The 12079-nt window shown below is 39.1% G+C and overlaps 1 protein-coding gene across 5 annotated transcripts in view; it reads right to left on the reverse strand.

The window, feature by feature from the left end:
• The window catches only part of LTBP1 (latent transforming growth factor beta binding protein 1), a 200847-nt gene continuing 188768 nt past the window's right edge, over nt 1-12079 (reverse strand). For all 5 annotated transcript variants that reach the window (XM_086744059.1, XM_086744063.1, XM_086744060.1 and 2 more), the window contains 3 exons: nt 5223-5345; nt 2341-2490; nt 1-1082 (listed from right to left, as the gene is read on the reverse strand). In XM_086744059.1, coding sequence (XP_086600185.1) covers nt 913-1082; nt 2341-2490; nt 5223-5345 — 443 coding nt within the window. In that variant the 3' untranslated portion in view covers nt 1-912. The remainder of the gene's footprint in view (nt 1083-2340; nt 2491-5222; nt 5346-12079) is intronic.

The raw sequence follows: 12079 nt of genomic DNA on the forward strand, positions 1-12079 counted from the left end.
TACCATTAGTAAATAGCTTTTTTTTTTCTAAAAAAAAGGTGATTTTATTGAGTTTTAATATACAGCTTTAATATGTTAGGGTAATCATACAAGATCTCTCTTGTGTTCAATTTACACATTACAATACAAACGTGAGCTAAAATCTTTTGTTTTAATGTACAAAAGGAATCCAATGTTGTCCACTAGCAGCTTTGAACTTGGCAAGAAAGGTTCTAAAGACTTTAAGTGCAGTAACAACCATACAGAATACAAAATGCATATAAGGACTTTTCGCCAAGGTATATAAACATTTGAAAACAAATGGTGCCTGCTCCACAGGGCAGACAACTAGCAAATTAAAAAAAAAGTCACTGACCAATGTTCCAGAGAAGGAGGAGCATTACCCTGTGTAACAGTTCTTATAAAATGGCCTAAGAATATCTGTATCATAGAATTTGTACTGATCAGAAAAAAGGTCTGATAAGAAACAGTAGGCAAGGAACTGAACAATCAAAAAAAAAAAGAAATAGTAATATAAAATATTTCCATCACTATTTAAATGCCAAATTAATCAAGCAATAGTAAAAAAAAACAAAAAAACCCAACAAAAAAACCCCAAAAACAAACCAAAAAACCAAAGCTCTTCTGTTTAAAATAACAGCACTGTTTTTGCTTCATTTCAAAGATTTTTTTTCTTATGAACACACTATATACTTGATTGTTTCTTTCATACAGAGTAATGTGTCCATTTGGTCTGTCATTTCAGTGATGCTGATATACAATCAGCCCATCATGTCTCACCTTTGACACATTTTAATGCTTTTCTCCCCTTATGTTCGCTACTCCGGTGCCTTCTTTTCTCAAGTTAAATATTTTTCTTCCTTTTCTTTATACAGTGCAGAGTATATGGGCTTAGGAGACGGAGATTTTCCTCTACTCCAGTTCACTGTCTAGTTCTGAGTTCAGTGGTGTGCAGTAGTTTGGCTTGTCTGAAGGTACGTACCCTGGGAGACACAAACACTTGTACGAACCTTCCGTGTTGATGCATTTGGCATTCTTGCAGAGAGACATCCTGTTGTTCAGCTCGTTGCACTCATTCACGTCTGCAAAAAGGTGACATCAAAAGATATGGACTTAAGTGTGGTGTGTAGGTAAAACTCATTTATTTCCACCATTGTCAAGAGTAGAACATGCTGTATGAATACACTGAGAGCTTTATTTTCAGTTCAGAGCAGGTGGAATTAGGCTAGGTCAAAAGCTGTAACAGATGAGTTGCGAAGAGGTGGAAGTTATTGTAGGAAATCAATAGTGTATTGAGTGGCCTTGAACTGTTAGATTACCAAGTCCAAATTCAGCCTAAGCTGCAAAACAAAAATGTAATAACCACTTACAGGTTTTTATCTGATGACTGAGAAGTGGCTTATAAGAAAAAATCTCGAAGTTCTTAGTATAATGTCTGTATTTTAAAAAAATCAAATACTTGAGGAGCTGCTGGTGTTGTCAGCTAAGTAGTTATGAACAGCAAACTGTCTGCAGTCAACATTGTGCAGCATTGGCCTGTAATACACAGGAGCTACATCTTTTCTTGCTGAGGAGGCCAGCTTGCCATAATGTCCTAAAGATTACAAGGCATGCAGGCAGCTTATCATGATATAGCTGGGAGACCTCAGCTTTGGGTTACAAACCATTATGCTAAGCAAGTTTAGCACAGACTTTAAACTGAAATACCTGTGCATGGCCTCTACTAGGCTTCTACACTGAGCAGTGTTATTTTGCTTCATCATCTCACTGACACTTGCCCTTCTCATGTTTTGTTGTTTTAATGGAAGACATAGTTATTAGATGTCCTGTAGTTGTAGTAGTTGTGCAGATTTACTAGTTTGAGAGTGAGAGGAATAGCCAAGTCTGTTGACTGTTGAAATCAGTGAGAATCAGGGGCCAAAGCCCACCAAGTGGTTATCTGCATATTCAGGTTATTCAACCGCTCTAAAAATCTGCTCCTAAAATTACTCTTCTACTCTGGATCCAGTTCCATCCTCTTAGCTCACTAAAGCCTTTGAAAAACATTTGTTCCATATATTAGTGTTAAATTATTGATACAAGTTTAAGCTTCATTACACAAATGTGTGTCTGTGCATTTCTAGGCTCTTAACTGAACACAGCTGTAATGGCCAGGATGAACTGAGGAACACCAATATAGTTATTTCTGTAACAATAATGACTGGCCTTTGCAGTAAATCAAAGTTGGCATCTCTCATCCAATTCAGGTGATCGTCTCTAACCCCTTTGTTCTGGCCCCCTCAAGTGACTGAGTAAACTGACAGACTAACAGAAGATGATGAAGTATTATGCTGTCCTCACCAACACAAGTCATTTTGGCCATGTCCAGGTGATAACCATCAAAGCAGTCACAGGTGTAGCCTTCCTGGACTCTTACACATCGGCCATTTTCACATCCATTCAGAATACCACACTCCTCTGCTTGTAACTCCTCAAAGCTGTTCAGAAAACCTGGGTGGAGAAAGAATTGCAAATAAGTAAGTTACAGAGCTATTGAATCAGGATACCCAAATGTATAGGGAGAGTCTGAAATTCTCTCAGAAGTTTACTGGAATGTGACTTGACTTTGCAGAAAATAGGTCAGCTTTAGCAGATCTGCACCATCTGGAGTTTTAAATGCACTAGAAAAGTGCTGTAATATGTTTTGAGATGAAAACCGAATAACTTTGTGAACTTTTAAGTTTTTAATTTGTGTTTAAAATCTGTGATTTTTTTTTTAAAGGAAACTGCATAGTTTGACATATATTTTAAAAGATAAATCAGTGTTTTCTAAATTGCACCATTTCTATGAATTGGTATGTATATCAACATTTATGGAAACAAAGGTAGAAGTAGTAGTGCAGTTCAGAGTAAAAGTTCCTTGAAACTGTATTTTAGAAAAATAAGGCTTGTGTAGGGGGGAAGAGATGCATTCTAATTTATCTAGAGGAAAAATGTATTTAAAAAAAAAAAACCAACACATCAATCTCAACTGCCTTAAGGAAAGTAAGAAGAAATCAGAGACTGCTTTCCTGTTGTGGTTTTGCTTAACAACCCGCTGGCTGGTACTTCAGTGACTGGTGCCAGTACAAATACCTGTAATCTACCAGTTGCTCCTCGTAATTCTAGATGGTGAGTAGTCAAAGCTCAAGGGTTGTCTTTGTATTCAGTGGTCTGTACAATGCCTTTTGTGGTCCCTGTCTTAGGGCTTTTTTGACAGTTATGCTTATATATATAAGGAAAGATTTATACTTAAAAGATTATTTGACATTTTTACCTGCTCAGAGATTCTCTCTAGGATGTAATTGCTCCTGTTAGTCCTGCACAAGTTTTTAAACTAGCTTTCTGTTCGTGGAGCAGTGATGTAATAGGACTGCAGATGGCAGCCCATCACATGAAAAAGACTCTCGAAAAAAAGTTGAGAGCATTTGGGAATTGTAGGTTTACCAGCATAATTGATATATAGCATAGAAGTTGAGGGGAAATGGGAACTGGAGTTGAGTAGGATACATTTCCCCATCTGCCCCATAACTGATATAATTAATATAGTGACTCCACAAACAAACTATTGGATTACCTAAAATCCGTTTACTGATTTATAGTTTTGCAACAGTTGTGATATGTAGATTTGCAATGCTACCTAAGAATATTAATTTCTCCTTTTCCCTGTGCTTGTTCTGCTGTCTTTTTATATTTACTCCATCCTGTATTGGTTCTTGAGGCCCTCTTTTCCCTTGCCCTGCTTTGCCTTTTCTACTCTGCCCTTTCTGTGTCATCCTCCATTTAACTTCTGTACTGTCATTTCCACATACGTTGTTTCTATCCTGGATTTTCTCTAGCATGGTGGGATTCTTAGTAAGGATGATGCTGGTCAGTTTTACACTGAATAAATTCTGGAGACACTGAATACATAATGTTGCATAAGTACTTGCTGACATATGCCACATTTCAAGAACATATACAATACATAGGTTGTATACAAGTGTACATTAAGTGGGAAACATTACAATCTTTTCCATGAACCTAGTAAGTAACATGGCAGTGCAACAGCACTGAGGATGCTGAGCAGACTGCCATGATGTATGGTTACAACATAGTAAGAAACTTGACCAATTTTCATTATGTTCTCAAGTTCTCTAATAGAGCTTGCAGAGGGCTCATGAGGGTTCTTTGAAGTGAAGATCTTTGCTAATTTAGAAAACAAACAGTGCCAAGGTTCCTGATGCTAAACAGAAATGAACTCATTAACCTGATTTGTGTAGTTCTCTAGAAATGTACAAAGTGCAATGTGTGCAAGAAATGCCTATCGCCCTTCTATAGTGTGCCGTAATCCTCCTGCCCTGTTTTGACCCATCGCTGTTAGTTTAAAAATAACTCCTTGTACAGGAGAAACACTTTGGTAAAGAGCATAGTGACAACTTGTAGGTCATGAATATAAAGCAGGGGAAGTTACCGGTTCCTTCTGATACTTCCACTTTTCTTTAAAACTGTGACAAAATATGCGGAACCTGTACAGGGTGGCTGATTTTAAGGAAGATGCTGAGATCTGTAAGCATTCCTCTCCCACAAGTCTTAACAGTGAGCTGGGCCAGGCCCGTAAAGAACCCTGATATTTCTGAAGTACAGCTGAGATGCTGTATACAATCCCTCACACCCTGCTTGGCAGGCCGTTCCATCTAGCCTGAGGGGTACATGCATGCATACTCTCTGATCATACTGTCCTGTACATTTTCTCTTTTGACTGAGAACGACTTGCATGCTCTCCATTTCCCCCATATAAATTCTGCTGGAAAATCATGGAAAGCTGGCGTGAATGGATTTTTTTTCCCTTCTTTTAAACTAAATGCACTCCGAAGAAATCTGTTCCATGCTCCAAAGGAAAATTAATTTGTGAGAAGGAAAACTGGCAATCCTTTTGACCTTCAGCTGTAAATCTGTTGGTAAATACAAATTTAGTACACTTGGCACAAACTACTTCACTATATTAAAAATTAATATTGTACTCTGAGCCCAACTGGACTCTTACACAACACTGGCTCTTGAACCAGAACACCTGACTGAAAAGCTAGTGTCATAGGAATAACTAAAACATAAATAGGCCACATTACTCAGAAGCAAACAGAAGAATGAAGCCAGCTACAGGGAAATAATCCAAGTTACAACCCTCATTTCAAGGATTTTACATAACAGAGAAATTTGCTTACGGTCTTCAACAAAGTATGGATTAGTTTCTGGAGTGTAGTGCTCCTCAAAGTCAACCAAAGCGTCTTGTCCATATGGCCGCCGAGATCCTGGAACAGGAATGTTGCACAGCTGGGCATAATCCTCTGAGGAGGGAAAGAAAATACGATATTAAACTAATCACACTTGTAACACAGGCTGCATTACATTAGTCCCAGTGAGCTGTGGTTCGTATTAGCTGGAAATAAACTGATCTTCCTAGAAACACCATAAATCTGCAGTGTCCACAAAGCATTCAGTCTTCAAGAAGAATGTCATTAAAATGTTAATGAGCCAAGTACAGACTATTAAGTCATAACAGGGATAACACCAGGGATAGATTTGAGTCAATAACTGTACAAAAAGTTACGGGTCAGGTTCTTCTGGCCTGTGCGGGAAGCAAGAGCAGAGGGATGCTGTGTAGACTGCTGCCAGTGCTCCCCTCTCCAGGGCTGTCTATGATTACACTCCCCATTCTGGTGGAACAAAGGCTACCCCAGACCATCGCGGCTGCTAGCAGGAGCCACCCCAAAGGAAGGAAACTGGAGCAGGTGGGACCATATTTTTGGCACTGTCAGCCAACCTGCACAAATCACAGAATGAAAAATCCTTTTAAAATAGCCTGCACTCATCTGCAAACTGTATCTTCCAACTACAGCCTTAAGTATGAGTGCTGTGAACCTCAAAGGGCAAGGGGAAATGCACAGGAGAAACACCTATACTCTGATTTTCTGCCCTTCTCCAATAGCTAGACTCCACGAGCTGAAACAGACCAAAGCAACTCTTCATTTCACGTGTCAGTCCATGTCTGAAATGCTGATGCAGAGTTTGATTTTTTTATTTGATTTATTGTGTCACCATCTGTTTCCATTACCATTTACTAAAATATATACAAGACAATTTATTTGAAAATAGAAAAATCCAGCAATCCAGGTGCTCCTTTACTGTTGCTACAGACTGCTAGCATCTGTTTCTGTGAAGATTGCCTGGTGTTCTGAGAATCAGGCAGAGTAAGGACGGGAAAGAAAACCACCAAAAGAGAGAGAGAGGAAAAAAAGCCCTAAGCAGATACAAAATCCAAGAATTGCAGATGGTTACAGAGCCAGAAACCTCATGCTGTGTAGAACTGTCCCAGACAGCAAATAGTTGGATAAATCCAGACTGCTGCTAGACAGTGCAGAGCACGGCCCCACTTGCTGCCCAGCATTGTAATTTTATTTTCACAGGTAGTATCTCCTCCACCTGGAACGGTTTTATTTTGTACTGAAAATGACAAAGTGTTCAAAAAGTCTGTTTGAATTCTGTGGTCAGCAACTTGGCTCTTTGAGAGCACAAGACTGTGCAGTACAGGCAAAGCTTGTCAGTGCACATCCAGAACTGTCATGGGTGCCAGTCCGTGTCTGCAGAATGAACTCCCCAGAGAATTTACAAATCATCCAATGTGCATCCTCCAGAATTTATTTACATACACTAATAATTATATTCAAACAACTCTCTCCTTTCCCAGGTGAAGTACACTGCCCAAGAGAGACATCCCATGGCATGAAAGTCAGCATGAGAAAATAAATGGCATATAGCAAATGTTACATCCTGTAATGCACAGCTTCCCACTGAGACACTGTGATAACGAACCTAGTTTTAAGAGCTGTCACAGGACCAGAAACACCCTATTCTTCCTTCCCCAAATCTAACCCCAGATAACATCCACGTATGGGGACATGGGGACAGCCAGGTTATTGTCTCAGACTGACTCTTCCATTGTTTTGTGTTGAGCTACTCATTATGCCGAAGGGCTCCAATACGTATACAGAGAAAAGCTGTGCAGAAGTGTAAAAGCACTTTCTCACAGATGCACACAAATGTTCTTGGCAAAGGAAATCTATGTTCTACCACAAAATACTAATCATCTGGCCTGTGGGGAAGAAACCACCACACAAAATCAGTGAATGGTGAGGGGACAAGGCAAGCAGGTCTAAGGGATCATTACTTCTTCCACATGAGCATGATCCGATGGGGAGGGCTGGACAGAACCTGGACGTTGGCTTCTCAGATAACTCAGTGCTAATTTTGCACTTAGTGATACTGGTAGTAGAAACAATGTGTTTAGTTTTTTTTTTCTTTTTCCCCGAAGGAAGCAGTCAGAACATTTGAAAATCCATAGAACTGGAGCTCTGATGTACATGAGAGTTTGACGATTGTGCAAGACTATTTTATATTGCATGTTTGCCAAAGTTGTTTATTATCTAAAGAAGAATAAAGAAATGTTGACAATAAAAACTTGTTTCCTGCCACACTGGTCCTTCGCCAGTCAAGTCTTGGATGTCTGCATTTTTCGGTCTCATTACAAGTAAATTAGTGGCTACAAAATGACGAAGAGCTGTTTTAGGGCATACTGTAAACTTGGTATTTGTTACAAGGAGTTGTAACTATCAAGGTCTTCTACAAGGCTATTCATACAACTGTAATAATCTAGTAACCTCTTGAAGCCTATTATGCTTAATTAACCATTTTTTAATACACTCATCTTGTCATAATTTATACATTTTTTTTGTACATAGAGCTTTAATACAAAAGCTGGAAGAACACTTAAATAGTCTTAAGTCTCTTTAGAATGTATACACCTGTCCTCTTTATACGTAATTTATATCATTGTTTTGATATATACTGTGATGATTTGGAATTACCTATAATACTCTCTTAGTATTCTATGTTCTGTTTAGTTGTCCAAGTAGTGTAGACTTTATCTCGTCTTTTGTAATGTCTTGATTCAGTTACTAGGTGCTCAGGAGATAAACCTAAGGAGAGCAACACCTAAGAAACAACAGTAGAAATTCAGGACCAATAACAATGGCAAGTTATTTATGCCACCTTGCTGAGCTTGTCTTTTTTTTCCCCAGGGAAGAAAAGGGTGGGCAAAGAGGAGAGTACAAAGACTGAAAGGTATTTAGGGGCCACATTCTGGAAAGATAATGAGAACTGGCATTTTGAAATAAAGTAAACTAGAGACTTGGATGCCTGAGAAAAATGAACCCATCAGAGTCCCCCTGTGGAGGATAAAACAAGTTAGAGCAAGACAGATGCGTATGTGCAATTTCTGTTGTTTTAAACTCTTCCCCTTGCTATGCTATGTTCCTACAGTTCAAATTAAAAATAGTATATTTTGGGTCACTGTGCTGTATGCTGGTCACAGTTTTCCAGGGAAGAGAATTAAATGAACAGAGTGCTGTAAGATTTGTGGGTAAAAACATGACTCGCACACAGAAGTTGCAGCAAGTATACGAATGACAGCACAGCACGATACTGCCCTAGGGCGTTGTCACAGAACTTAATGCTCACTTTCAAAATATTCCTTCATGTAAACAAAAAAAAAATAAATTCCTGTAATTCACAATTAACAATAAAACCTTTTTCTATATGGATTTCTTTTTGCTCATCTCCTGGCTTGATCAGGGACAACAGAACTGTGGTTCAGGAGGAAAAAAAAAAAAAAAAGACTTGTGTTTTTAATAAAATTTAGTCTACATTGCTCCATGTGTTTCTAAGATTTTCTCATAACTTGCAAATGAAGTATTGAAACAGCTTGTTGTATAACTTCAGATAGCTATTATAAAAGGAAGCTGATGTATGCTTCCAAAAATGTGCAGGACATTTTTAGCGTTAGATGTGTGCATATAAAGCAAGTGTATTAGGGGATTACAGCTAGATGCACATGCGTACTGGCACAGATGTGAGCCATAATTGGTGTTGAAAGCCAGGCTGACAGAGACAACGCAACATAAATGCGATGGACTGACTGGCTTTTAGGTGCGTATTAGCGCAAGTGCAGCTGTGCAAATGTGCATCTAATTTGCATATACAGTTGTTGTAACTGCACAAGCCGGTGTGGGCCTTGTTTGTACCTGGAGGCCTAAAAATCCTGAATTCTCTAGTCAGAAAAATTATTCTGTATTTCATGGATTTAAAGCAAAATATTATATAAAAAAAGCTTTTCCTGACATAACCATGAAACAACTGCACCACAGCCAATCCTGCCTCCTGCCCATAAAGCAAGCTTTATTTCTCTTCCAGCTCCTCAGAATTGTCAGCATCACACATAGAGAAAAGGCGCCAAAGCTATCAACACCAATGCAGTTCTTTCATATTATTTAAGAATGCAACAGTTTCACCATGGAAGAAATCACTGGAGAGAAGGACAAAGCCAAAAAAAGCATTTATTACATGTAATATATGTCCCTTCCCAACCAGAAGTTCTGGATATCAGTTTGAATTAACGGTTAAGTTTATGCTCTCTCAAGAGACTGCATAATCTGTGAACCAAAGCTGAAGATATTTCTGCTCTACACTTCGACTGTGCTATTTGACAATTTAGGTCATTTCATTGACATCTTGCATGAACAGGTGCTGAGCTTTGTGGTGGACAGCATTCACATACATTCTACAACTCTGCTAAAGAAAAAGGGAAGGGTACCAGTCTTGAAGGATTTTTTTCATGAGTTAAGAGGATAAGTATATTCATATCCTCACATGGAGATACTCTAAATGAAATCACTGAGGAAAAGCTCACGAATGTAAAGCTCTTGTTAAAACTGAAGTAATTACCAACCTGATTATTTCCAAACCTCTTGGTAGTCACCTTTTGTTCCTCAACTAGATGCTGCTCAAATTTCCTGAAACAATCCTCTCTCCTACTGCTCAAAGTAGATTGTTAAAAGTTGTATAAGAGTCAGGTTGTTTCTGACACAGCTTTACAAATAGCTTTGACTCCTTGCTGACTCCCATCTACACTTGGAATGTGAGGTTCTATGAGGAAAACCCTTCCAAGGTTATTCTGCATGTCTCTCCTAAACTTCAGAAAAAGCACTGAAAATCTTCACCAACAGAAATTAAAGGAGACAAAAATTTGCACAACTGAGCCTAAGACTTGGAATATTCAGAGCCAAATAATTTTGAGCCCAAAAGTTCATCCATTTTTGCAGAGTGCTTACCAGAAAGGAAGGAGGCACAATGCCATCCTAAATGGTAAGACAAACAATCGTCTCCAGAAATTAATCCAGTGCCTCCCTGCTAATCTTTACCATCTCAAAAGACGACAAATGGAAACATCCTTTACACACATCGGTTTTCCCTGTACTTCCAGATCTTCATGAGTGACATTAGGCAGAACTTGAAGGGAACACCATGTTCTCATAGCATGGAAGCACAACCTGGAACTAACTCACAATGTTTACAGAGGATACACAGAGTTCCTTACAATGAAAATGCAATCCAAACAATCTGTTCTACCAGAAGGAGTAGAATTCAACAACTACATGTAGGCATCTCCAAGGGTCTGCACCTGAATTAGTCATCCAGTGTCCCTTTTTAGTCCATGGAAAGCCATAACTACTTACAGGACACCATCTCATCCTGAAGTAGATTTCTAGAACAGGTCAGAGGAATCTAACACTCAGGGTGCCTATTTCTCTTTCCTAATGGAAGGGGAAACTGGTAGGACCAGCACAGATGTGGGTTTCTGCATTAAAAAAAAAAGTTAAATTGGCCAAGAGAAATCCTACATTATACAACATCCCAGATGATTCACGTTACCCACCACCCTCAGTATTCTCCTAGTCTGGGCTTTGCAAATGCTAAGGCAAAGATAAAGAGAGACTTAAGTACAACGTAAGTCTTCATCAGTTCTTTATGTGACTCCTAGCCCCACAGAACATCCGTAACATCTACTAACTGGAGTTCTACCATTACCCATACTGCAGAGGATCTAAACATAAAGTGGTTCCATAAAAAAACCACAAACTACTAGAATTTAAAGCTTAGAGTAAAAGGTATGTATAAGGTTACACAAGTAAGCAGGCTGATAAACTGAATGGTGGTGTCCTTCACAGTTGCCTAGGGATGTGTTCATAACATTACCTTAGTAGTCAGACCACTGCCAAGTTCTCAGTTATAGATGCAGTAATGCACCCCCACCCTCAATAAACAGTTATTAAAACATCTGTTAAAACTGCAGAATTCCAGTCCTACCTTACCTCCTTTTTCTATCTTAAAACCTCTCCAGGCAGCCAGCTACAGAAGGAGAAAGCACACTCCTTAAGAGACCAGCATATCTTTTGTTCAGGTGCACATAATTCTACCTTCCTAGCATCCTAAGGTGTTACTGAAGCACAGGTGGTACTGCACTGCAATAACAAATTCCAGGATCATCATTTTACAAATACAAAAACAGGCAGTCTCCCTAAATTAAACACTGACCCTGGCACACCACCTTGCTCAACATTTTCTAGCCGTTACTTCTATCTTCTCCCTTCAAATTTCCTGTACCCTGTAACAATACCCCTTGTCTCAAATCCACTCCAGTTGCGTAAGGATCTCACAGGAGCTTCTGGAGGCTCAGCAGGTTTATAATTCAGGTGCTACATGCTCAGGTTAACATGAGGTATACATGGCCTTATTTTAGATTCCAGATTTTTTCAGTCTTGGCCAGTTCCTCTGTTTTCTGGCATGGATGCTTCGACCCAGCTGCTAAACCCATTGGTGCCTGTCCTGCTGCCAGTTACTAAAGCATGGACTCTGGATGGAGACAGGGGGGTCTTAGGACACTAACAGTAAATTGACCAAGGAACTTTTGAAGGCAGACATTCCAACAGTTCTTTTTGGGGGGTGAGTGCAATGAAGAAAGGATATTTTGCTTTTGTTATTCTAAAACAAAAGTATCCAATTTTCCTCAGTTGGTCAATTATTACAGATTGCAAATGACAGGCTTCAAACAACACAGGGGTTTCTTAAGGATAACTACTAAAAGGTTTTTTTGGCAAGTACAGTCTAAGAGCACAATACGCCCAGA

The sequence above is a fragment of the Chlamydotis macqueenii genome, chromosome 3, assembly GCF_036417535.1.
Source record: "Chlamydotis macqueenii isolate bChlMac1 chromosome 3, bChlMac1.mat, whole genome shotgun sequence".
NCBI lineage: Eukaryota > Metazoa > Chordata > Aves > Otidiformes > Otididae > Chlamydotis > Chlamydotis macqueenii.